Source organism: Pezoporus occidentalis, unplaced genomic scaffold (assembly GCF_034315485.1).
Source record: "Pezoporus occidentalis ecotype Australia unplaced genomic scaffold, CSIRO_AGI_Poc_V1 ctg12, whole genome shotgun sequence".
NCBI lineage: Eukaryota > Metazoa > Chordata > Aves > Psittaciformes > Psittacidae > Pezoporus > Pezoporus occidentalis.
Genome location: NW_026912994.1, coordinates 7,584,006 through 7,611,494, shown reverse-complemented (window position 1 = coordinate 7,611,494; position 27,489 = coordinate 7,584,006). Strand labels below are relative to the sequence as shown.

At 41.2% G+C, this 27,489-nt stretch overlaps 1 protein-coding gene across 4 annotated transcripts in view; it reads right to left on the bottom strand.

Annotated features, from left to right (window-relative positions):
- The window catches only part of CLASP1 (cytoplasmic linker associated protein 1), a 177,375-nt gene that overhangs the window by 94,926 nt on the left and 54,960 nt on the right, over nt 1–27,489 (bottom strand). For all 4 annotated transcript variants that reach the window (XM_062607121.1, XM_062607122.1, XM_062607123.1 and 1 more), the window contains exons 9-10: nt 1,440–1,592; nt 404–477 (exon numbers count right to left, since the gene is read on the bottom strand). In XM_062607121.1, coding sequence (XP_062463105.1) covers nt 404–477; nt 1,440–1,592 — 227 coding nt within the window. The remainder of the gene's footprint in view (nt 1–403; nt 478–1,439; nt 1,593–27,489) is intronic.

The following is a 27,489-nucleotide window of genomic DNA, read 5'->3' as shown; positions in this document are numbered from 1 at the left end:
TGTCACGCTCACAACAGCAGCAATCCTGGAAACACAGGTCACCTTTATTGCCTTCAGTTCCCAGATGGTACAGATGAAACGTAGAGAGGCTTCTGTTGACTTAAGTTTTTGTTTGACCAGCCTGCACTGTGCAGCACACACCCACTTCCAGCCCCATATGTACTTCTGTCATACCTCTTATCACAACCTTTCCACTCCCATTCCCACTTCTGAGGGTTTCACACAAACTACTGGCAGATACCACCATTTAAAGCTTACCTCCCTCCAACTTCTAACTTGCCTTCCCCTTAAAGAAGATTTGCCAACATCACAATGAAGCACAATTTGTCAATGATTAAGACTAGAACCTGTATATATCTTCAGCTTTTTAGTACTGTGTGTTTTAACATGTAATTCTACTTACCTGAACTGTTGGGACATCTTCAAATGCTTTAATAAAGTCTTCTTCATCCACAGCACCTGCTCCCTCTTTGGCTGCTGACATACAAATGAAAATGCTTTTTCTATCTTTTTAACAATAGAATCAATTAAGAAACCATCAGCTATCAAGGCACTTATTAACGAGAAAGTTCATTATCCATGCAGGCCTCAGAGTGCTGCAGATGTAATGAAAGCAGAGACAGGGAAATTCAATGCCAGGCACACACTAGACAATCACAGCATCCTTCAAGTCCTAGGCACAGAGGGCACATTAGGGAAGTCATTACAGTAGTCACTCAACAGGGGACACAGCATGAAAGATAAAAGGGAATATTTACTTTAATTATACAGAAGATTTTATTTTAAAGAATTTAATCTTATCTATAATAGATGAAGGTGCAGATCTGACAGGTGCACAAACAGACAAATGATAAGGAAGATAAACAGTCTCTGGAATATTAATCAGATTGGAGACTACCTGATACAGAGAACTTTCCCCATTTCTCTAGGTCACATGTAGAATTATAAACACATATGGAATTATTGCTGACATTCAGAATTACCGCTCAGTTTTCTTTCTGCACCTTCATTATGAGCAATGCCCAAAGGTCTTAGAAGAAAGCCAATTTTAGATTAGACTAGAAAGACTAATTTTAGATTGCATGGGCTGAAGTTTAGCATGCAATCATAAACAGCCTCAGTTCAGCTGAAGAGTGCAGCTACAAAGGCAAAAATCTACACACGGCAACATCAACGTGATTTACTCATAGCCCTCAGTGCCCTACTGCACAGGTCCAACTTTACAGGAATGAAAAGCACATTATAGGGATGTGGAGACTGCTTGGAGATTCATCTTACCAAAATTCAACCATAGCATGCAGACAACATACATGATGATTTCACAGAGAAGAATTTGTTACTGGATCCTGGGGGCCAGTCTGGAAGTCCCTGCATAAGCTCAAGCATGAGCACTATAAATACTTCATATACAGGTCAATTTATATATGCTATCAGCTTACTTGAGGACTTGGAGCCCAGAGCTGCAGACCCAAGTCTGCGGGTAGTCCCCATCCCAACTCTGCGTGAGTTTGCAGGGGCCTTTGAAGATGTAGAGGAGCTAGCTGAGGAAGGTCTGTTCCCATCCATGGAGTCTTCATCATCGAAAATTTTATCTGCCAAAAAACGCACACTCAGCTGTAAATTTGATGAAGCAAAGAGGCATCCCAAAAAACATGCCCATGCAACAGCAAACCCGCTGCATGTTCAGATCTGCTCTGACACTAGAAATGGTTATTCATAAATGACCCCAGGCCACTGAACCCAATCCTTGCTACTGAAGCCACTGTATAAGCTTTTTTAATGAGTACATTAGATAAAAAGAATAAAATTCAAATCCACAGCAGAAAGATGCAAGCCGCAGATAATACTTGGGGTGTGTACAGTCTGTATCTCTGATGTTTATGTCTGAGAGCTATTTTGCCATGGGCTGTAGCAAAACCAAGACCATGATCAAAGCCAAAATCCAAGATCAATGTTTGGAGGAATCAGACAGCACAGGCTGCCCTGTCACACCCTGATAACAGCCTGCACCATACTGAAAATACAGGATAACCCACAAAAAATGCATGGCAACACCCATGCTTTTGATAAACTACAGACCATTTATCACAGAACATATCCAGAGCTATAAATCCACTCTATTCTTTTAAATGATCATCAGAGATTCTTTACACGTAAATAAAGTTACCTCAAATTCATAAAAACAAATACAAGGTGTATTAAAACTTACTGAACCTTCTGTGTACATCCAAAGTGAACTGTGGCCTCTAGCTCTAAACATGAACGTAAATTATCTTAAAATGAATTACAGTCACTTTGATTCTTAGTGAAGGTCACATCAATTCCAAAGGAGTGCTTATATTGCAGTTTTACACAGATTAGCTAATCCACTTTAGAAACCAGCCCTAGGTTGAAAGGTGACAATGTGTTTGGACAGATGGTATAGATGGTGCGCATTTATTGAGGCCAGAAAGCCACCTCAGTCCCCATCACTTAGCTTCTCCACACTAATGTTCATTCAAGATTTGAGACCTGCTTCATGTCCATCCCTCCCCAACAGTCCAACGTATGCACCCACTCTCCACCAGTTCAGGAACATTTCCTTTGCAAAATTTCTCTTGGTAAAAACTCAAACCAGGTGCTTTAACCCATCCCTATTCAGGAAAGCAGCACCTGGGAACATCTAGTAACAAATAAAGGCTCCTAGTTAGACACTAATTAATGATTTTCAATACAGGTCAAGTTTTCCAAAAGGAAGAAATAAACTGGTAACAGTATAGACATATCCTAGGGAAGGCAAAAGAACAGCAAGCAAAGCCTGTGTTGCCCTCAGCCCAATAGTCTTAAGGAGTTTTCCTTGCCTAAAGTGGTATTGGCTTATTAGCAGCTGGACACAGGAAAACCATCACAACATCTAAAAACCTGAACACCACATTTCTAATGTGCACCCCTGCACATAATGCCAACAATCCAATCACAGCACAGAAATGGTGTGTAGACAGCAGCATACAACACTTTAAGAAAGGAGGACAAGGATCTCTCTCCCCTTAATTTTAATGTTCAGGAAATCTTAGAATATGGGAAAGGGCTAGGAAAAAAAGATAAAAGTAACATCACAAGGAAAGGGATATTATAATAACAGGTGATTTGGGACTGTTCAAAAGTGAACAGGACAAAAGTGAACATATGAACTTTAACATCAAAGAATTTAAGGTCACACAGCTGAGAACATAAGCCACAATTAGGAGTGGGCTCTCTTTAACACAGTGCTGTAGTAGACCTAGGTCAGCCACGGAGAACATGCAACCTCCCTACTGACGCTGGTCCTGTTCTGACACATGTAATTCAAAAATAATTCGAAAAGAGTTCATGAGAATGATTAAAGGATTGGGAAATACATTTGTAATTCAATTAAATGAAAATTCACTGCAGGAGGCTGTTTAGCCTGACCAGATTCTTTACAAGTTGCTTGATTATATTCTGTGTTAATGCAGCAACTCAAGATTTATTACCGTTTTCTAGTGTGATTTATTAATATTGTTTCTCACCTAATAGAAAAATATACAACAAGGCCACGAACTGGAGCTTAAAAACAAATTAAATTCTGAATTACCTTAGTTTTTTCCTCCCCTTCTCCCCTTCATTTTTTGCAATAATCACAGGACTGACTGTCTGCAAGGCTAGGAGGTATGTTACCCCGCAACTCCTACCACTGCCAGTTCTTTACAAGTAAGACTGATTTGTTTGCTTTTTGTTGTTGTTGATCCCCTCAAAGATAGAGTTTAGTTCAAACAACAATTACTTCAAAATATTATTTGGCGAGAATTGCATAGAAGGTCATGGCAGATCAATATAAACTTTAAAACATACAACCTTTGAAGCCTCTAGGAAGTGATGCAGAAAGACTTGCACAGACTTTGAATACAAAAACTTCTTGGTAAAATTTGCCCCAACCGCATTTATTTCAAAAGCTCCTATACAGATACTAAGCAAATGATTGTCACATATATATATTTTACCAGTCAAGAGAAGGTCAATCATATTCAAAACAAAGATGCTTTTCTACTTCAAAACTACTTTCATCTGGTAATTAAAGTCTCCATCAGCTGCTTTTCAAGCTATCTAGTCTTAGTCAATTTGCTTCCTCTTGGTATTTGCATTTTTAAAGCCTCACCCCTCTGAAAGAAGAGGGTGTGGTTTGCTATTTCATAGATTTTAAAAATTATAAAAACAGGTATTAAAAGGATCACACCTCTGTAGCATTTTACTAATTAAACTTTTCATTTAAAACAAGCTTTTTTAAGCATTAGAATGAGAAAAAAAACCCACCAAACACCACTCAAAAAAAACCCAGCCAGCCCACAGTTCTGTGTATGTTTGAATTACAATCACATGTTCCTGTTCATTAAGTCCACAAACTAAGCATTACATATTTATCAAATCAGAATACCCCTTCAATAACCAAGCAGCATTTTCTCATCTGAGCAGTGCAGAATGACAGCGCCACATTCAGAACTGCACACCAAGTCTTCCAGCAGCACGTGTGCAGGACAGAAAGAGAAACAAAGAACAGAAAGAAACCTGAACATGGGAGTACAGAAAATAAGAGAAAAGCAAGCTACTACACATTATCATTAAAAAGACTTTTTTTCTCCCCATTCATTGTCTCCTGTTCACGATAATAATTTGAACTAGGATCATATTTTTTCTGCAAATCACGAGGTGGTAAATTCATCATGGGTGTAACTCTCAACTTCATCAGAGGTGCAGTGATGCAAAATCAGTGCCACGTTCTAACATTAAATTACCAGATGTTCTCCCATCCCAAGACATCCCCCCCCCAGTGCTCATTTATAAGGGCTATACCGTACTCTCTGTCAGAGACATGCCCTTATAAAAGAGGCCTTTGTCTGCTCACTGCTCTGCTGTCTCAGAGAAACAGAGAACACTATTTGCTTTACATTTCTCAATTTCTTTACATTATTTTAGAAGAAAATAAAATTGCTTACAAGTACATATCCTTCTGCAAATAAGCTTCCTCAACATTCCTTCATATTTTCCATAGCGTGCCCAGATGTAACAGTGCTTCACAGAGCGCTGCAGCTTTCAGTCCAGAACATAATCAATCTCTGCCCCTCGTATTCATTAAGCATGCTGCCTTCACACGTGGATTTAAACAGCTATGGCTTCAGCCCTCTCTCTCCAACAGTAGCTCTGCAGGATTCTCATCAACACCCATGTCAGCCCAGGAAACTTCAATTCACTTCTAGGAAGTAATTTCCCACTAGTGAAAGGAACCTGGGACAAATAATCCCGGATGAAGACGAGCTCAGTCTGCCTGGCTGAGCTGGCTTGCACTAGGAACCAGCCTGACTTTACCCCTGGGAAGCGATAACAGGAGCATCTCAACAGCTGTCATCATTTGTCCATGACGAATAAATTTAGTCATTATTCATTTTAAAACGTAACCCCTTCAGGTCTGGGCAAGGTGTAAAACAGGGAAAAGAGACCATACTGCTGTTCAGGAACCACAGTGAACATGGGCCAGCATTTCCCCTGCCTGAACTGTCAGCCTGGGACCTTTTAAAGCAAAGTAACCGGATCTCGTATTTCCTGTCCAATGAAAGGAGATGCTTTCTGGCTTTTAAAAAAAATTGACGTCAGATTCGTATCTTTTAGCTATTTGTCTGTAAGCTTTAGAGAAAACAAATAGTCAGTAGTGACTACAGACTGGGAAAAAAAAGTTATGATCCTGCTTGTCCCTAATGAAGATGCCCTGCACTACGGTCTTCAGGTCCAACTCTGTAAGGTACTAAACTTGCTCTGGTCCTGCTGCGTCCACATGTCCCACCTCTAAGTGTCAGTGCAGCCGAAGTATGCAAGATGAATACTTGCAAGTATCAGCTACATCTCTTTCAGGAGTATCTCCCTTTTGGGTGTAAAAGGTGGATGGCATCAGAGGAACATGCCTTCCCACCGACCACATGGTGCCCTGCACCAGGAGTAGACACACAACTGCTAAAGCTAACATACATTTCACCCTGTTGAAGCCCCATGCTTAACCCCTACTAGGTGGTCAAAGCCAAACTCCCTGAAGATCCGAGAGCTGCTGTAAAAGCCGAGAACACACACTGGCAAACCCACCAATGCCAAAGTAAACAGGGTACATTACTGCTTAGTCCTTTATGCCAGGCATGACTCCATATGCATTGATCAATGTTCTGGAGACAGACACCCCCATGACAATTCACCTTATGCCTTTCCCCAGGGCCAGCATCTGGCATCCCCCTCTCCAGCTGTCCCAAGGAGACAAGGCACAGTTCACTCCTCTCTGTGGGTGTCCCAGCAGCCTCCAAGCAAGTCCGCTTCAGCTGAGGTTATGTGTTTCTTTCCATTAGCACACACCTAACCCACGCACGGCTTAGCTGCAAGGCTGCCTACCTAACAGGTATTGTGTAGGTTTCTCCAGGAAAATAAGGTTATGAACCCACTAAAGGGGCATATATATACTCCTCTGCAGGATTACATGTTTAAAACCAAAGGAGTCACAGCCACAAGAAGTAGTACACAGCATGTCATTAGGGTTTCTTGCTCAATCATCTCCCACAGTTTCCCAGCTGCTCCCACCTGGCCCCATCTGCAGCCTCTCCTCTCCCACCCTCTACACCAGGCACAGTGTTTTGAGCCTTTAAAATGCCATCTACTTGGGCTCAGTGACCCTGGTCAGCCCCCCAGTGCCACCTTAAGGTCCAGTTCTCCCAGACTGACACAGCCACCAGTCCCGGCCCACACCTCCTGCTGCCTCCAGGCACTATTTGATGAACTACATCATCATTCCTCAAAACCGGCTTTGAAGTGGATCCCCAAAAACCTGACCACAGTAGGGATCCCAGCAAGAGCTCACCAGACTGAGCCAACCACAGCAATGATTGTGGCTGCAAGGATATGTATACCACCATTACCTCAGCTTTTTCCTCCTGTCTCACATATATAGCCCTGTTTGAACCAGAACACGTGTAATTGTGCATAGGAGTTCTGAGTAAGGTTTCTACTGTGTAAATCTAGGCAATATACTTATGACCATAATAAATACAATAAGCAATACAGCTGCCATCAGCCACAGGTAAGGTGGTACTTAAGAGACCCAAGCCAAGAATATCACCCCAGGTAACTGGGCAAATGTTTCCTTTAATAATCTTTTCAATATCCACATGCTTTTCTTTAATCCAAAATGTTTCAATTTTCCTTCCTTTACTTCATCCTGGCTGCTGCCTCATTCTGTCTATGAGCTAATGAAGCTACAGCAATTTCAGAGTACTGCTGCCTGCCAGCCCTCTGTAAGCAGAAAACCAACAGTAGCAATAAATAAACAAAGCATGTTTCTGTTAGTGAGGAATCCTGTATTTATTAAACCAATTGCAGTATGATAAAGTTAACTGAGGAAATGGAGGTACACCCAGACCTGATCAGAACTAACACCAAACTAGGCAGACACAATTTATATACAGAAAGTAAATTCCAACTTTCACCTGAGAGAATAAGCAATGGCCTTAGCAACATTCAAAATCTGCTCCCAAGGACCGGCCTAGTAAGTCAGACAAAATCTTTCTGTAGAAGACTAATCTGGAATCATACAACTACTGACTGATTGAAGTTACTTTTCTGAGGGGTATTATAATTTTCAACCCTGGAATCAGGTGGCTCCAATTAAAATTGATCCACAATGACTTTGGGAAAGCTTGAGAACAAGAACCTTAAAGACTTGTAAACAAGAGACAAAAAGGATTCAATATTTATTAGCCTGTTTGCTTCAAAACATGATTTTAAAACTATAAGGTTGGCAATATTAATGCCATCATATTAACAAGCCACAGCATGCATGTACATGCATTAGTACTATTTGGAACTGAGCAAATTGCTTTTCAGAAACTTCTATTCATGAAATTGACACACCTGGAAACGGAAAATTTTCAGTTAGTGAAGCTGTTGTTCAGACAGTTTCTAGCAATATGAAAGTTTCCATTAGCTTTAAGTAGATTTAGAAAAGAGGCAATACAAAGGCTTCACATTCCTACAAGCTTTGTGAAATGAAATAGTTATTTCATTGTCTCCTATTGCTATGACACCAACTTGCAGAGCTACAGCTCAAAAAGCAAAAAGAATTCACAAAAGCACCAAAAGCTGAGATAAATCCATAAAAGTATCCAACCATAAAAGTATCCAGGATTTCTTAGTTTCATTAATTACTTTAGAACAGCTCATATAGGCACCTAAACAAGAATCAACCCCTACGTACTAGGAACTGCACAGACAGAGCCTTAACCTCATCCTGATTAAAAAAATAAGTAAAAAATGAGATAGACACAGACATGCGGGGGGAAATAAATAAGTAAGAGATAAGGATCTTTTGTCCTCAAGGTCATCCTTGGAAACACAATATTCCCACAGTGCCCTTTCCAGCCAGCCATACAGCTTTCCCCAGACCTCAAGATCATCAGGAAATCCACAATGCACACCTCAGAAAAAGCCCACATACTTAAGGTTGCAATTTAAAGAGCAAAACCACCTTTTCCCTACCCCACACTTACCGTCCAGTCACCCAGAGGTTCGTTATTAGGCCTTGCAGGGCACCTGCTCTCCATTCATAGCCAGGCTATCCATGCAATTATCTCCCAATGCAGCCTTCCACAAACACACCAACTATTTCAGAGTTTATTAAACACTCTACAACAGGGTGTTATTTCTGTGTTTCAGTGCCACAGCTTTCCCTGCTGGCTGGGGGTGCTGTCCCTCTTTTGTTCTGGGCCCCTGAAAACACCCTTTGAATTGCACTGTGTGAAGCATGCCAGCAGCAGCCCCAAGCACAGACACTATTCCCTCCTCACAGTGCTCTCATTATCATAATCTTCACAGATAAAAACACAAAGTGGGTCATATACCCCGAGCCCTAGAGATACACCTATCAATGAGAAAGGCTATTTATACAGGGTGGACCAGCGGGATCTTTTAGAGTCAGAAAATACTCTTTCCCAGAACTACAGAATTAGCGGCCTTATTGCAGGACTGGTATAGCTGCAAGAAATTCCTTCATTCCTGAACAGCAGGTAAAGCACACTGGTTTCCATTTTAATATTAATCCTGTGTACTGCACAGTGCCAATGTCTCTCCTTAGCCTTACTAAAGTTTAATTACTGAGGCAAATAGTTATACAGAAGAAAGCTAATTCTTCTGCCTTTGCTCACAAGACAGCAAAACTCAATTCTGCAGAAGCACGAGGAGCTCCCTCAGGCACCCTCTCCACACACACACGTGGCAGGAATGCATCAGGATGAAGAGCAAGTAATGAACCTTTTCCCTCCCTGTCCTTACCTCCACAGTTCTAGCCAGATCTCTGCACTCGCTGGAAAACTTACGGCAGCAGCCTGGACCCTCTGCATTTGCAATGAGCCCTGCCCTGTCAGAAATTCAAATGGCAAAACGGGTGTGAAGATTTCGGGGCATTGGCAGAATCTGGATTCAGCTCCATTCCTAAATACACAGCTTTTTTCTGCCTCATTTTTTTCTCCATTCTACTAAGGTAGCAAGTAGTGTCCAAAATATTTTCTTATCTTCCAAATATTAGCTTCAAAACTGGTTTATGCACTATCAAAAAACGGCATCTGCAAAATGCCCCAGGGAAAAAAATAAAAATCACATCACAATGTATTAGAAAAAGATGTTTTAATTCAGCTATCCTTGACAGGTTGCTTGAAGCTCACAACCACACCTGAAATTGAGTTCCCTGTATTTCACAGGGCTGGTACCCAGCAATGCTACAGGGAACGTGCTACTCAAGACAGTGCTAAACTGAGCTCCCAGGGAGACACCTGCTGGCAGCGTCTTGGGGTTTATTTGCCAAAACCCGCATGAAGAAGCAAGATACCTGCAGAATTGATAGGTGAAGTTTTGTCTTTTCTGGACTGCACATCTCCCATATAAAGTGAATTAACAGGCACATTAGGAATCTGCAGCCCTTAAATGGACGGATGCTTTTTACACGCAAAAGACAGGAGCGCTGTGTGCAGATGGAACAGGTACCTCCAGCCCCACAGACCAGGTTTAGGTTTCCAGCTATTAGCACCATCTGTTGCCATGACATCATAGGAAGAGACTTCTCCAGCCTACACTCCCAGCTGGCATTCCCTGGACAAATCCCTCTGCCTACTCAGGTAATTATCACAAGTGTAGCTCACTTAGATGCTGACTGCCCTAACACACACTGCTGTCAGCAACAGGAAATTGCATTCTATATTGCTATCACTTACTGCATCCTGAAGGGCAGCTCATTTCCTACTCATGTAAATACACCAAGGTATAACGCATGGACAGCTAGCATGCAGAGCTGTATGAGGAAGGAAAGAGCATCCTGACATTTTTAGGAGAAAGCATTGTTACAAAACAACCAAAAGCATTTACTGCTTCAAGTTGCACACAGCTCATTTACAGGGCAGAAATGCTACAGGAGATCCCACTTCCAGACACCACAAAACATCCTTCCCAGTGCAAAGCCTGCTACTGCAGATAACTCCTGCATCAGAAAGCTCCCTGTAAGTACCTACAAGGAGATAAAAATGCCAAACTGCAGCCTTGTTTCCTTTCAGGACAGATCTCGGGGAAGCTGGGTCGGTGAAGTTAAGCTAGTAAGATGTGTTTGGAGGGATCTAGGGAAGCTGTAGCACCAGGCCTGTCTGAAACCTTCATTTAGGTGTATTTACAATCATAATAGGGGCAACATGTTGCCCAGTGTTTTGCGTTTGCCAGAGGATAACCCTCCTATGAGACGCTTTGAAATCCTAAACTGAATCCAGATTCAGTAACCCAAGCATCCCCCTCCAAGCCAAGAAACACAACATATGCAGTTATTCCTGAATACTGAAGGAAAAAACAAGGGTGTCAGCCTATGTCTCCTATACAGCCACAGAAAATAGGAGCCAGGGCTTCTGTCCAAAGGCGTTCAACTGCCTGGTTAAAAGCAAATACAAGAACACAGGTACTACCGCTGCAAAAACTGTCTGGTGTTACATACACTACGCATCAATGACTCCCACCCAGAATGCCTGGCCTGATGCTTAATTTACTTTAATTAGATAACTATTTGAAATACTGTGAAACATTCCATGGGGCAATAACCATGAGATAACAGTGTCTAAAACTGCAGGTGGCTGAGACAAAAGAACAATCATGAAAGGGAAACTAGGGAGCAATGGGCAGTGACTCCACAGCCTACGTGCATCTTGAGAAAGATTATAAGCTACTACCACAAGTATGAACAGTACGACGACCAGGAATTTGCACCATAAATAAATGCTTCATCTTCAAAAAGATGCATATTGCTACAGACAGTGAAGGCACACATACAAGCAAAGTGTACAGACAAATTATGTTTATTTAAAAATAATTCAAAGTTCAATTTTATGACCACGGCCACGCTCTACATATGGTTACCAGAAAGTGGTTTGAGACACTTCTGACAGAAAACATGCCAGGCAATAATTTCAGGAACTCCTGGGACAACTGCTACAAGGTTAAAGAGTTGGATCTATGCTCTCCAGAGCAACCACTGCAGCTGTTAGCAAGGAAAAGGGATACTTGATGCTGACTTTTGCTCTGCAGTATTTTTGCAGTAGTGACTGGGTGCATTTGCACTCTCTTGATGTACTAAAAAAGCTAAAGTTTCTGCCCACTCCTAAGTAAACAAGCACTCAGAGGAGTCTGCCCCACCACCTCCTCAATTCAACTCTATGTGAGCAAGCAGAGCCTAGCTTTGATAAGCTGAGTGCACACAGGATCTTACAAACCATAATTCTGCAACATTACGCCAATGACAAAGTCAGCAGACAGTGCCAGCTTTCATAATGTCTATGTAAGCATAGTCAACTATAACCAGAGCTTAGATCAGCAACCCATTAGAGTTGGTGAGAAATATCTATTCCCACATCACACTCATTTTGGTAGATATGAGCAGAAAGAAGCAATGATTTGCCGATAATCAAAAACACTTTGTTTATTCTCTTTTGAGACAATAGGGATAAAATCCCAGTAACTGAAGAGCTAGCATTTTACATTTCCCAAGCTCACTGTAGAAGAAGCACTGAAATCACACTCAAGATCAGTGACTTCAGTGGTCACTTTGAAACTGTTTGCTTTTGCTTCAAATAAATAAAAAACACAAGGAAAAAGAAACAAAAAAAAAAAAACAACAAAACAAAACAAAAACCAAACCAACCCACCCCAGAAGTAGGTAACAGAAAAACAGAAGTAGGTAACAGCTTATGGAAAGTTTTGACTCTAACGACACAACCTCAGAGCAGCAAGAGATGTTTTAGTGAAAAAAATGCTTGCTCGCTAACTTTTAAAATGGGTTTTCAGTAACGATTACTTCAAATAACACTATGCACAGCTTTCTTTGTGTATGACCGAGATAGATTAGTTTGGGGCTCTTTTGTTGACACAGAGGAAACAGGCAAAATACGCATGAAGTGGCTGACTCCAGGTCACGCAGAAAATTCAGAATCAGGGCAGATGCCAGAAGATGTATCAGAGTATAAGATTTCCTTTATTTAATCACTATCACACTAGGCTAAATTCTGCCTCCACCTCTCTACATTGAGAATGGAGGTGAATGCAGGAGCATACAGGACTTGACCCAATTATTTGTAGATACTAGTATCTCAGCTTCCCTTCAATGCAGTTTCAAATTAGAATGGAGAGGGTTTAATACGCTAAGCCTGCTCAACTGACACTTTGGTACAGTGTATGATTTCCATGTGGCTGGATAACAATCTAAAAGAATCTAGTTCATATTTAATATGGCTTCAAATAAAAGCACAGTCTGAATTCCAGATCTACAAACGAAAAGCTCCAATTCCTGAGACACACCTCTCGGACCTTCTTTGCCTACTGAAAAGCTGCATTTTAGGCAAACCATTGCCTCAAGGCTCCAAAATGCTCAAAGGCTCCAAAGCCCAAAATGTGCCACAGCTTATAAAATATTAACAGTCAGCACGACTTCTGTTTTCCCAAAGCTTGTTTCCACCCTACATACACAACTCCTTCAAAACAACAGATCTGAGCAACTTCATCCACATTCCTTCTTCATAAACAAACACCATTACTAGTTACAGCAAATACAGCAGCCATGTTCAGGGAGGAGGGATACAAAGGCAGAGTCAAGACACTGCTGAAACTTTCACTCCTTTTGTCATTAATGACTTTAGATTACTAAATATGACATTCATATGTATCAGAGGCAATGTTAAACCCTGAACAAGCAAAGCAGGGACTCTAATGTGCTACAAAGAAAAAAAAAATACATCTTTCCCTATGAGCTTACAATATAAATAAAAGCACAAAGGTATTTCTCCCTTTCTCTTAAAAGAGAAAGGACAGTTAAAGGAATGTAAGTACTTGTGTTCTAGTAAGTCTGTTTAAAATAATCCTGCCTAACCCATTCTTATTTGGCTTTCATCAGTGGTGCTATTCACTTTCTCCCTGCGGCTCAGCATCCTTTTCCAACCATCTTCAGGTCTGCACATGGGTAAAACTAAGGCTGCCACCCAGCCATTCAAAATTTTCTGCCATGACTAAAAGCTGGTCCCTAATGGGACTCAGCTACTGACTCTGATGCCATGACTGGTCATTTTTCAGTAACCATCTTGTCTTCCTCCCATATATTGTGTGCACAGTAAAAGCCTTCCACAGCTGTTACATCCATGAAAGAATGATTAAATAAATCAGTCTCCTCACATAAAGCTACTTACTCAAAAGATCAGCCAGGATCACTGAGGAAATCAGAAGTGGAAAAGTGCAGTGTGACAGACCAGTAAAATCTCTACTCATCTGTTCTGAATTCTAGCAGTCCCTCTAATATATCTCCTACACCTCTTGACTCTAACCCCAAGACCACCTTACCTGCAAAAAGAGCTAAACAAAAGGGCTAAGGGTAGGCTAATTTTAAGCTTATTCACTTGGTTTAAATCGAAGTTCAGAACTTGGTAATAGGTGGTGAAGCTGTGAATAAACATTTACAGGCAGGCAAAAGATCTCCTCGGGTTCAAGGGCAAAGTCTGTCAAGTAAAAAATGAATTTGCCTCAGGACTCAGACTCTCGATCAAATTACTGCTGCTTAACAAGTTCTAAGACACCAGCTGAGTCACAGTAACAGCCCCCATGCTGCTTTTACGCTACAGCAAATGCAAGGTAATATAATTTAACTTAGCCCTAAAGACAGTTAAGCCAAGCAGAATCATTCACATTTACCACAAAGAATACAAACATCAATCACAACCCAGTTAAACGTCTTACTCTGGATATAGCCACCACAGACTTCACAAAACAAATACCGACCTAAATGTAATTGGAGACATCAAAATACAAAGAGGTTGCCATGCAGAAATTGCAGAGAAAGCCTGCCTTAGCCATTTTCACACTCCTGGGATCGGGAAAAAATCAAAATCTTTCCTTAGCAGTCACATCTTCTAACAGGTCGTTCTGCCAACTTAAGAGTAGCTGATGTAGAACAAGATTCAGACAAGGTGATGAGCACTGCTGCTGTCCTACCACCCTTCCTCATTCAGAAGAGACACAGAAATCATTAACTCAGGCAACATCAACAGCAAATGTTGTCATTTATGAAACTAAGCACCACAGATCTGAACAACCACAACGAATCTCAAATCGATGCAAATGCAAAGAAAACTTCCATCCCACTCTCACAGGTTAGCCACAACTAATTTCCGTCTATAAAGATGTCTGGTTTCACACTGGCACACTTGCCTCTATGCACAACTTGAAAGGAGTCAACAAATCAAAAATAAAAAGAAAACAACACTCCCTTAACATAAGGAATCATTTTCTAAACAACTCAAAGTCTCTCCTCTGCCTATGGCAAGTCTGGCTGGCACAGCCATTTTATACATCTGTGACCCTGAAATATCACTGTATTGATAATTTAAATGGACAAATTAGAAAGCAGCTTCTTCCCCCTTGCACTGGTCTGTCTACCCTATAGACTGCTACTTCCTTTCATACACGACATTTACACTTTATTCCTAAATTGCAAGTTGTAAAGCATAGTAATATAATGACAGCTCCTAGAAACAAACAAGCTGCCTCTTTTCATGCTGCAAGCACAAGTTTCCAGAGAGAACCACAGACTCCGTTACACCACTGTACTTCTGCTTTGTTAAACACTGCGTCAAACAGTAAAGAAAATCATACATGTTAAGATGAACGGTTCCTATTTTATTTCAGTTCTAGAATATACAATTCACCCTAAAGTTTAAGCTCATAAACTTTAAAACTTACATGGATTTTTCTACTTGCCTGAAACAGAGTTTACCCAACACAGGAAAAATTTTTCAAGTGCCAATTTTTTGCAGCATCACCTATGCAGATCCCCACACCCAGCAACACCAGTTAGCAGCACCCTGCATACAGAAGCAGTCAAAACCCAGGAGAAACAGGAATAAAATTTGTAGGAAAATAATGTCTTATCAAACCCCTAAACCCAAATTCAAAGCTCACTGTGTAGATAAACCTTTGGGATTTCTGAAGAAGGTAAGTACCAGTTACAGCCTGAGGGTTCTTGCTGGACTGCTTGGTTCCTTTCACAAGCATGAGCACTGAAGTCTCGTATACTTGCAGGTACCCCAGAAGTAAAATATTTCTGTCTAAAGATAATTATCCTTCATATTTGGCCACCTCTTTACCAGCCATCAGCCCATTCAGAGAAAAAGTTTTGGGACCTCCCAGAACACAAGAGCAGGATCAGCCTGGTTCATCACAAATCAACCAACTTAGGTCACTTGAGTCAGCTGAACCGCCTCCATACAGGGTGCTTTATTTCCAGTAGCAATAATTATTTTGTCCAGACTGGAACTGAATGTCTCAGTTATACAAGGGGTATTTACTGCTTGTAATGTTGCAGCAGCCTGAAGCAATCAGTGACCAGCATCCTGGTTCACCACATACTGTGCACAGCCCACCAGTTCCCTAGATGTTGCCAAATACTGAATCCATGCTTAAGAGCCACAAGCAGGCCGAGGAAGCAAGATTTGACCATTAACCTGCATATTAACCAGCACCTGGGGTCTTACAGCCCAGCTAAGCTAACTCAGCTGAGCTAAAAAGATGAAATTACACTCACAGTGCCCCTCTGGTGAGGGCCCCCTCTTGACATTATTTAGTTTAAAGGAACAGGTCTATGAAGGCATGAGGAAACCTTTATCTCATGTCATCATGGAGAGAGGAATTGTTAAGTCTTTTATGGAATTAAGGCATGTCCTACATTTAAACTTCTCCATGCATGTCCCATTCTTGTTTATACTCCACACTTCACAAGAAGGATGGATTCTTAACAATAAATGACTGAAATGCAAACAAGCACCTTACTCGAATGAAAAAAAGCCTCCATAAATGAATCCTACCATAAACTAAAAAAAGGGACAAGACTGAAGAATTTCAACTTTCTAAATAAAAATTTTGAACTAAAAGCAATGACAACAAAGCAGCTTCAAGCCTGTCCAAGTCTCACTCCTGCAAACACATCAGCATGCTGCCAAATCATCTCATTCTCTTCAACAACCATCTGTGCTTGCCTTCACTTAAAGAAGAATTAGCAGAGGAACTGGCACACATGAAGCACAGCACATGACAGACAACTACAGATTTTCTTTCAGCTTTGCTCCAGAGATTGAAAGCAAGTAAGATCAGTTATTTTTACTGGGAAATATGAGTTTCAATGCCACTTTTACATACTGGCATTCATAAGAAGTCAATCCCCCAGTTTGTGTCATTTTGAACTGTTTGCCTTGCCTTCTTTCCCATGCAAAGTTTCATGGGTCTTTACTAATCCACCCACTTCACAACCTGCAGACTGAATTGATGAAGCCTTGACTGGAAAGCAGAACAGAGGAGATGGGCCATAAAACTTCCATTCCCTCTTTGTTTTGTAGTAGTTCTGTGTTTGTTTTTTAAACATTACAACCAGAACCCTACTAATTCCTGCTAGCATCTGGAAACCCCCTCCCACTGACAGAAAGAACCATTGATTATTACTGCCTGGAACATGGGTAGATTTTTTGGATGGGGTGGGTCTTAGTCACCTAGATTACATTTAAACAAGCTTACTTAGCTTTCTTTTGCAAATACCATGACGAAAGAGGTCAAAACCTTTACTATGCCACAAAAAAAAAACACAAAAAAAAAACCAAAACCCACCATAAACATTCAAGCATCATAAGCTAAAGGAAACATTAACTTTTTCTATATGGGAAACTGGAACACAGAGCTCAGCCAGCAAAATAAAGCTTACCATTACATGCAAAGTCTCAGAAGGCTTCTAAAAAGACTATTTTGAAGAACGGCATGAAGATGAAATGGAACAAAATAGTCTCACCTACTGATTTGTAGCAAGCTGCTCCTCGGAGAAACAATTAGAATATATCCACATTTAAATATCAAGCTTTAAGTCTTACTATTAAAATCAGAACAATCTGCATATTCATTCTTCACTAACTATGCCCTTATGTAACTTGACAGTCACACTTATGACAGACCAATAAAACTAGAATAAAGTATTCTCAGATTCTAGCATAACATCAAATCAGCAGAGGGTGTACACGCTGCCACTAACAGAGGTGCTTCTGTTGTGGCTTGCAGCTGTATCATGCCAACACCAGGTTGTGTTGCTATCTGAGGTCACATTTTCTTCTGCCTTTAGCCCTGTTATCACTTTTGATGACGTGTTCAGTGACAGACAAATGCACCATCCCAAATGACAATCTTTGTCTTTAGTTTACTAACATGTACAGCTATAGAAGTCATAAGGGAAAACAAAGAAATACACAAAAAACATTTTGTTAATTTGGAGATCTTAGCTAACTACTGTCTCCTATCACAGGAAAAAAACAAAATCACAGAATAATTTAGTTTGGAAGGTAGGTCTGGTCATCAAGTGATCCAACCTCTTTCGGAAAGCAGGGCTAACAAAGCTGTATTGCTCAGGGCCTCATCCAGACACGCTTTAAAAGTCTCCATGGATGGAGATCCTCTGGGCAACCTGTTCCAGTGTTTCACTTGTCATCCTCAAAGTGAAAAAACTGCCAGTTCACGGAAGAAGAGAGCATACGGTCACCCCGTCAGTCCCTGTAGTACATTAACTACTTGAACTCACATAAAACAAACTGAAAATCTTTTGCTGCAAAAGGTCTTATTTCCAATTCTGAGGTTTTCTAGAATTAGCAGTTTATACATCACAGGTACAGAATAGTCAAGACTCTACCCCAAAAATTAAAAGACTACTCATCACAGGCTTCTACTGGTGTTTGTACTGTATGTTGTTTTATAGAAATCGGTTCCATGTCACATGACAGCAGGAATCACCTGCTTCCAAAAACAGCTAGTAGGGTCATCACTGGTCAAGGTTGCAGAGCACAATCAAACATTGCTCAAACTGGCAGTATAGAGCATTTTATTTTGTAAGGCACATAAATTGTACTGGCTTGGACAGCTCTGTGATCCAGCCTTACTGGGAGGAAGCCGGTGGAAAGGACCAAACCGTTTCCTCACAAGCATACTGGAGGCCCAGAAGGGAATGTCCCGCTGTAGCTGATGGAGCGTCCTGCCTGGTTTATACAAAAGACATTGCTCCCCACAGCTGTCAAGCAATCATCTTTACCAAAAAAAGAGTTGCAACCAAAATACTAAGCTTTTAATCCTACTTTTAATGTTGACTAGCTAGACAAAATAAAGGCTTCATGTTTATCTCAAGTGACTCCACAGTACCTCACACAGTTCACCTGCGTTACAAAACCTCTAGTGCTCCAGTACCCTACCACGTCTCTCAGGCAACAGAGTACACAAAGCTGCTTATACTATCCTGCTGTAAATGAGAAATAGTTTGGACAAAAACAGGGACAAGACTGTTTTCGAGCCCATGATAATATATAGGCTTCAAGGAACAACATGGAGGGGAGTAGTAAGCAAGGATCACAATAGGCATACACAAGACCCAGCCCAGACTTGGATCCTTGAAGAAAGTCCACTGGAGTAAGCCAAGATCCAGCATATCTCACACACACACATCCGAGGAAAACACTGAGACAAATATGTAGCTTCTTAAGGGGGATGGGGAGGAGAATAAGTTTCAGTGTGCTGGTGCATAAACATTTTGCCTGTGGAAGCTTGGGATCAGATCTTATTTAAGTCTCCAGTGAAAAGGAGCGCGACTGTCTCTCCACATCACAGAAGCTCTATGTGATTAGAAGTCTCTGCAGATTCAGCTCCTGCTCAGAAGAGAGCTCAAACAGCAGGAGTGTATATCAAAGCTGAAGTGCACTGGCAGAGCTGCAGCAGCAAAGAAGCATGCCCATCCTTGTCCCTCCATGGCTGGCTCCAGGACTGCCCCGGCTCCCTCCTGCTCCGAAGTAAGAGCTAGGGGCATCAGTGGGAAAAATATAAATGATCGAGAACAAAGTTAGACCTATTCTTCACAAAGCAGGCCTAATTAGAAATGTCAGCTCTCATTAGGAGCTCCACTATACAGGAGTCCCATTACTCAGGAGATACGTACGTGGAAGACATGTATGATTTCTTAAAGATGTACGCACCTTTCTTCTAGCCACCCCCCACCCAAAGGGAACAGTCCCATTACATTGGGTGGAAGCAGCACAATTGCGTACAGAAAACACTGCAAGAAGCAGTACCAATACTGTTTCATATATAAGCCTTTTATTTCCCTCTTCCCTCTGAAAGACTAGGAGCAGTCATAACTACAACAGCCATACAAGGCTATTAAAACATAGTCAGCCAGCAGTTAACAAAGGGTCCTGTTCATTTCCTGTGAAATCATTAGAAAAAGAGTCCAACAAAGGGAGCAGATTTGGAATTTAAAAAAAAAAAAAAAGTCGTCAATTTATCTTTCCTACCTCTGCTTTCCTACGCTTTCCTATCTTTCCCTATCTTTCTCTTTCCTATCTTTCCTATCTACTCTTTTCCTATGTTTCCTACTCTCTGATCAAGCCACAATGCATCCTGGTCTCCAATGACTGAAGTCCAGATATGCTTCATATTCACTGGACATTAGTATTTGCATCTAGTACCAGAAACTTCCATGTCAAGCATCTAAAGGACTTCTGTAGTGCCCTGACAAGCTCTGCAGGAAGGCAGGACAGGTCTGCCACAGGAAAAGGAGCAGGTCTGGAGGTATAGTTGCTACAGATTTTGCCATTCTTGAGAAAAGTGACACTGTAAAGTGAATGAAGGTATTTACCTCTTCTTCTATAGTGCATTCATTGTTTGTACTAAAATTCACCTGGCTTGTCTCAAGGCCAATTGCAAAAAAGCGGCCATTCGCAGTTTTCTTTGTGAAGATTTGGCTGCAGTGAGCTCCATGCAGGCTACACATAGGGTGTAGACCAAGCCAGGATTATTCAAGGGCTGTCTGCAGTTTTGGGCTTCAGGGGAATAAACAAGAAAGAGACTCAGACTGCTTTGCACAATGCAACAAAAGGATTCCTTTGACAGAGCAGCAGGGCAGAATTAATTCCTTCAGCAGGCAGAGGAAACCCAGTCATACAGTGTTTGCTCTGTTAATACTACAAAAATAGGATGCATTTAGTATAGCTTGGTTTTGTTCTATTTCACATCACTATATTTGAGATACCAACAAAATACTTCAGCCAAACATAATGAAGGAGGAGGGCAATGTAATGCCAGATGAGGGAAAGTACAGACAATGCATTAACTGTACTTCCCAATGGAGTAACAAATCAGCATTTATCCACTCCTGTGTTTAGAAGAAAGGTCCTTTTCATGCCCTCAACTCATATGGCTGTAACTGCAGTTATTGTTCTATCATTGTATGTTAAAACTGCATACACCATCTGTATTAGTATGTCTTTCTCATAAGTGGACTTGGTAGCCTAATCTCATCCAGCCTAAGGACAATGATTTCAATATGAAAAGTGACTATGTTTGAGAAGGCCTTCAAGCCTGCAAGCATTTGCTCTTAGGTTCTCTAGAAACCACCCAGGTGCTCTTCAGTCTAGATACCTGAATAAAATCTCAGGCTTATAGAAGCTGCAGCTACTGTGGTTAACACTATACACACCCTGTTCTGCAAGGGCAGGGATGCTCTTTGTCACCAGCAGGAGAAACACATTTCATGTACTTTTATTGCCCATAGAAGCTTATCTTGTAGTTCACCCATTCCCTTAGAGGGACTGCTGTCCTCAGAGGCTGCTAATTACAGCAGCTAAACTCAGTCCACTTGTTACATGCTCAACCTGAAAACAGATCTCATTGAATAAATGAGCAGCAGCACAGCAGTTCAAAGTGCTCCACAAGAGGTGCAAGAAATTTAATTTCCCCCCCCCCCCCCCCCCCCCCCAGCAGTCTTGAGCCTTTGCTGAGGCTGCTGATTAAAGACAGCAATTTAATTCTAACTGGGACAGTGATTCTATATAGAAATAGGCCAGAGCATTCACTTAGAAGAGGTATCAGGAGACTAGTCTCAAGAACCCAGCACCCAGCCAACATACAAAAAGGGAGAAGGAAGTTGCCCGCCACCCCTTCACCACTTTTTGTGGAGCCTGAGCTATTTGCAAGCCTCAGGCAAAGTCTCTTATGTCAAGCACACTTTTGTAATTCTTTCCACAGCAGCAGAAAGCATGTGACACCTTCACTTGTGCTGACATACTTCACTGGGCTTCCACAAGTGCTGAAGCCTGAGTGTGTGACATACATGAACAAATGTCAAATAAGCTTCACAAATCTGCAGAATATATAAGCATGGAATACTTTATATACAACAGGCTGTCCTTAGAGTGCAAGCCTTCCTTTAGGATATTTGAGTAATTTGTACTCCTGTCTCTCAGAGAACTGAATTAAAACAACTGACTTAAAAATCACTGCTGCATTCAGAATGATTGATACGTGGTGCATATACATGCATATGACCATCTTACTGACAAATCTGCCCCTGGAAGATGCTGTGTATAATGAATGACAAAGCTAACATCAAAACCATGAGATTTAGAGTTAGTCCTTTCCTGTGAAGTTGTCGGAGTTAAGATTGCTCCAGCCTTGACCCCTGAAGTCTTTCTAACAGAAGATCTACAATGGAGAGCCAGCTGGGCAAAGAAGCACAGAAGATACGAGGAAACTGGTCGAGATAAAGACAACCACCACTACAGCTCTGAGGCTTTATTCTACAGGTGAAAACAACCTGACACCAAAAGACACACAAGAAACTGGAGGACAAAACTACAATAGAGAAATAGCAACGCTACTATGCATTACTGAAATGTGATCACCTCCACAGCTTTACCAGACATTACTGCAGTCTGCATGGGAAGGGTGTAGGATCTTTTCTGATTCATTCCAAATTTTTTTTTATGGACACTGCACTCCAGATTCATCCTTGCAACATGTTCTCTAAGATAACCATTGAGGTCCCTCAGATTCACACGGTACTTTTACCAAAGAGGAAGAGAACAGGCCCTGCATAAAGACGCTTATCTCCAGAAATACAGGCTATTTATGCATTTAACCTCCAGTAGTGTTAATGGAATTGTGCATGTTGATCTTTTGCTCATGAGGTCCACACTAAACAGCACCATCTCACCATTTAGCTGCCACTCCTCTAGCCTACATTTCATGCATGTCTGTTGGAAATATCATGAAATGCAGCGGTAAGAGTGGTTCGCTTGGTTACACTAAAGCTTTGCCAAAACAGCATTTCTGTGTTCATAAAAAACCATCAGGGGTTAGGGAAGTGATGATACACAAATAACCAAAGTAACTCTGGTATACTGCTTCATTGCAAGGGAATCTTTGGATCAAGATACTTCAGATTCAATCCAGAAGACGCAATAGCACTAACAACGTACACACTTTTCTTCTGACATTTGCTAGTACCACAATTCAGACAACCAATGGTGACCTGGAGGTCAGACATTTCCCAGCAGATAAGACTAGCTGGACTATGGCTCCAGGCTCTTCATTCCACCAGCCAATCTTTCAAAGCTGAGAAGTTCACAGCATGATGAAATCATCATGCTTCATTAACAACAAATATGTGCTTGTTTTCTTTAAAAAGCAGTTAAGTGCATTAATTATCCAATACAATTCCAACTCTGGAAAAATAATTTAAGAACTACTCTTTTGACTGGGAAAGGAGCAGGCAGAGTGAAAGGCTATCTCAGCTGTAGAAGGTGACACTGTCCATTGACAGGTGATGCAGTACACGATGAAAAGGAGAACCAACCTAGATAGATTTTGGTGGTTTGCTCCTGGAGTTGGGAGGCATTTACTTGCTGTTCACAAGTAATACCACACACACATCCCCTGCCTGGTCTGAAATTATGTGTAATAAATGCCCTTGTGAAACCATAATATTCCAAAAGGACCCAAGCCCCTAAAATGAAGAACTGCCCATAAACATGGCACATTGTATCAGCTCCACAGCATCCAATTTGCCCAGGTAATTTCCACTGTCTATTCCATTACCAAAAAAAAAAAAAGCTGCAAATTAACTTGCACTTTGAGACAGACAAGATAAAAAAAAAAAAAAAAAAATACAAAACCAAAGTCTGTACAACTCATACCAAAAATCTCACACTTCCTAAATTTAGTCTGCTACATCCACAGTGTAATAAGGATTTCAACAGGACAACAGGTACACTGAACAGAGAGAAGAGAGGGAAGAAAAAAGATATGGCTTTTGCAAAGATGCCTAACAGAAATTACTTCCTCCAAATGCTAAGAAGAAAAGCACAGGCTTCTGATGTACCAAAAATAAATGCAATACATGCATTCATGCTGTAAATTAGCTCTCCACAGGTAAATAGACACGGAGTTCCTCTGCCTTTCTATTTCACCTAGTCCCCTCCAGCCCCCTCCGACTTCTGCAGATACCATATGCGTTACAGAAATGCAGTTGAAACAAAAAAATGCAGAAAAGCCAGCAATGTCTCCATTTGGCACATTCTTGGAACTATGATTCAATACTAATTCAAAAGTACTTATAACCAATTTAAATAATCTTCCCAGTTGATGCTGCAAAAGGGAACAGTTAAGAAATGAAAGCCTCAGGGATCACTCAAAAACATCACAGACCAGGAAGGGCATCTGAAAATACCTGTCCTTCACCTCTCACAACCTGTTCTGTTCCCGTATATATACGCACATCCTTTTTCTTTGCCCTGCCAAAGAGATCATTTATCATATTTTATGAAAGCTTAAACTGGGTTCGATGACGCCAGGCTACAGATGCTTACAGCTATTTTTTAAAGTTCCACTATTACTGCAAGATTGTTTCAATCTCTTCACACCATTAAAAAGAAAATTTGACAGGCACATATTCAGACACTAACAAATAAACCCATCCATCCCCCCGTGGCACATTCATTAGCACCTACCTTTCCCTGTAGTCATTATCTGCAGTGCCAGTGAGATGCTGGGGAACAGCTCTGTGCTCCAGGAGCAGCCCTACAGTACATCTCTCAGCAACTTTGCCACCAGCAAACTCTCCACCCTCACTCAGTGTGACCTAGCAGGCAGCGATTGCCACCTCTCCTCCAAAATAAAAGCCTGCTTTCAGCTGAGCCCCATGCATCCTCCTATGCCCACTTGCTCGCATCCCTCCCTTCTGAATTTGAGAGTCTAAAACCCAGGAGGCAATAACGTGCTTATTTAATTTACAAAGTTGTGTAATACAAAGGGCACAGAGCTCATCTTGTCCATTTATACCTTCCACAAGGCTGTGCTATGAGCTAATAGCACTCATTCAAATATCACTCGGCCATTACTGCTCTCTCTGCCCCTGTGCAAGTGAAAGTATTTCCTTGCTTTTTTTCATGCCATAGGAACACTGAGTCAATGAAATTAATTTTCCATTTAATTTTTTATTTCCACTCTAAAAGAGTATTCATACAGAACAAGCCATAACAGAAATTGAATTGCACAAGGAGTTATGTCCGCTGCTTCTAAATCAATCTGTCTTAACACAGACAGCCACCCCTCCTTCCAGTCTGTAATTCTGCTGCTTGGATGCGTGTTGACAAACAAGCAATACCACACCCACAGATGCATGGAATTGCTTCGAAAATGTGGGTGATTTGTCCTCCTTATAATAAATATCAAAATAGTGTTCAGTGACTCAGCTTTATTACCAGCAAAACACAGGAATCCAGAATAGTTCTGGTTTCCATCTAATTGCCTCAAGTTTTCAACTTCATAAAGAGAATTCATACAGCAAATAGCACATTTACCTCAAATAATATTTCAAATACAGAAGTAGTTCTACTCGAGAATAACACTGCTCCTTCATAGGTTTTCAGTAACTAGAATTATCACACCTGCTATTTTAGCATTGTTTTGATTAACTTGCTTACTCTTAGAACTTACATAGGCAACTACTGAAATTGCATCCTCTCCTCGCCTTACTCAGTGCAAGTATCTGTGAGGGAGATCTCAGCTCCAGACTTCTGGCTTTAAGATCTGCTTTGATTTCATTGCAGCCCAAGACCACTGCCACCTCCACTATCCCTAAATCTTGCTCTCCCAAGTAAAGTCAAAATTCAACATAGACGAGGAAGTTCAATCCCCTCTCTACTCACAGGTACCACCATACTGGCTCACCACCACAGTAATCCTGCACGCACCAATGTAGAATCATTTCCCCCAAATTGTGACTTATGTAAAAAATGGGGGTTTACATCAAGGAATGTCATATTATGATACTGCAATGATCATGAGCATAAAAAAGTACCCACAACACTGAAATACTTTGATTACTAATAGCTTTGGTCTGAGTCATGATTTCCTATCAGCCTGTATCTCTCAGTAGTTTGCTTACTTCATTCTTAATCTGTTCTGAAATCCAGGTCCGATCAAGACAGTTCAGATACATGAAAAAACTGTACACTTTATGGTCAGGTCTTCCAGACATAACACCAAGGAAACCCATACAGCATGAATTTCTTGTAGTCTCTGTTTATGTCAAATAGCCTCTCCCTGTATCACATCCAACTAAGGATCATTGCACAATGCCACACAAATACAGCAGCTGACTAGCTGGCAATTATTGGCTCTGGCATGATGAAAATATATTTGTCCCAGAATAAGGCATCTGCATAATTAGCAAAAGCAGTTACACAAAAATAATTAGCTTGCTGAAAGCCCAAAGGAGTAAAAACTATAATTTTTGCTTCAAGAAGCTAATTATATGACAAATAACAAAACAGAGATGCACTGAGAATCATCGAGAAATCCAACACGGATTTTAACTTCAATTCTAGCTGTAAGGCTGGTGGTAGCCTAGCAACAAGCAGCATAGTTCAGGCGTGTCAAAACCTCCCTACAACTTAATGAAACACCTCAGACTACTCTGCAAACCTCCCCCACACCCAACTACGTATTTGATTCCTGCATTACTGACTGATAAAAACAAAGCCTAGCCAAAAAAAAAAATAAAAAAATCAAGCAATTCAAGATAAACTCAAAGCAGCACTAAAGGACCATGGTACAGAAAGTTAATATAAACCACATTCATTATTTTCATAGACTTAAAAATCACATTCTGCTTAGCGTTGATCCATTGGATTTATGGGATCAGAAAATGCCCTGTTATTTGAAACACCTTTTCTAGCAGACTAAGATTTCCATTTGTTTGTGACTTGCAAACCATTAGTTAAGAAATGATGAACAACTTGCAGCATACTCGCTGATCTCCGAATTACTCCTGATACCCAAATAATGCTGCTGCAATTGCTTACTTTTACTTGAATCCTCAGTGAGCTGGTAGAGGAAACTGTTATCCCAAACAGCAGCCTCGGTGCTAAGAGACCAGTTTTAGTCATCATTCGTCTTTGACCAGTTCTTTTGCCACATTTCACCATTTAAGAAGCCAGTTACTTTCCCACCTGCCGAGTTCAGCTATGTTCTGCAGTAAATCAGGTCCGACAACCACTTTCAAGTCTTGTTGTAAACAGCACAATTCCAGTGTTCCTGGGCCAGCACTAGGTTCCAAGTGACACTTCAGCCAACAGCTTGCTCTTAGTTACCCACCTGAGCTACCCACCAGAGAAGTAGAGATTCACCATATTCACCCATAAGATCACATTTAAAAAGAGTTAGAGTTGATCTTTGCTAGTGTGCTGGGAAGTCATGATATAACTTCAGTTAACCTTTATTTCAGAGGCATGCATTAGCTCTGAGCAACAAGAAGCCCTTCCCCAAAGGGTGAAGCATGTTACTTTTCAGCCAGGTCTGTTCTGCTGCTGGTACAGGCAGCAGCCCAGGACAGAAAACCCAATGCAAGCGAACTAACTCTCCTCCTTCCACAGCACCATTTTATACTGACAAGGGCTTACAGACTGAAGTCTGCATAAACATTTGTCAGTCTGCCTCCCAAAACCTCTGGGACCCTCACGCAGCCTGCACAGAGGTGGACTTAGTACATGGCAG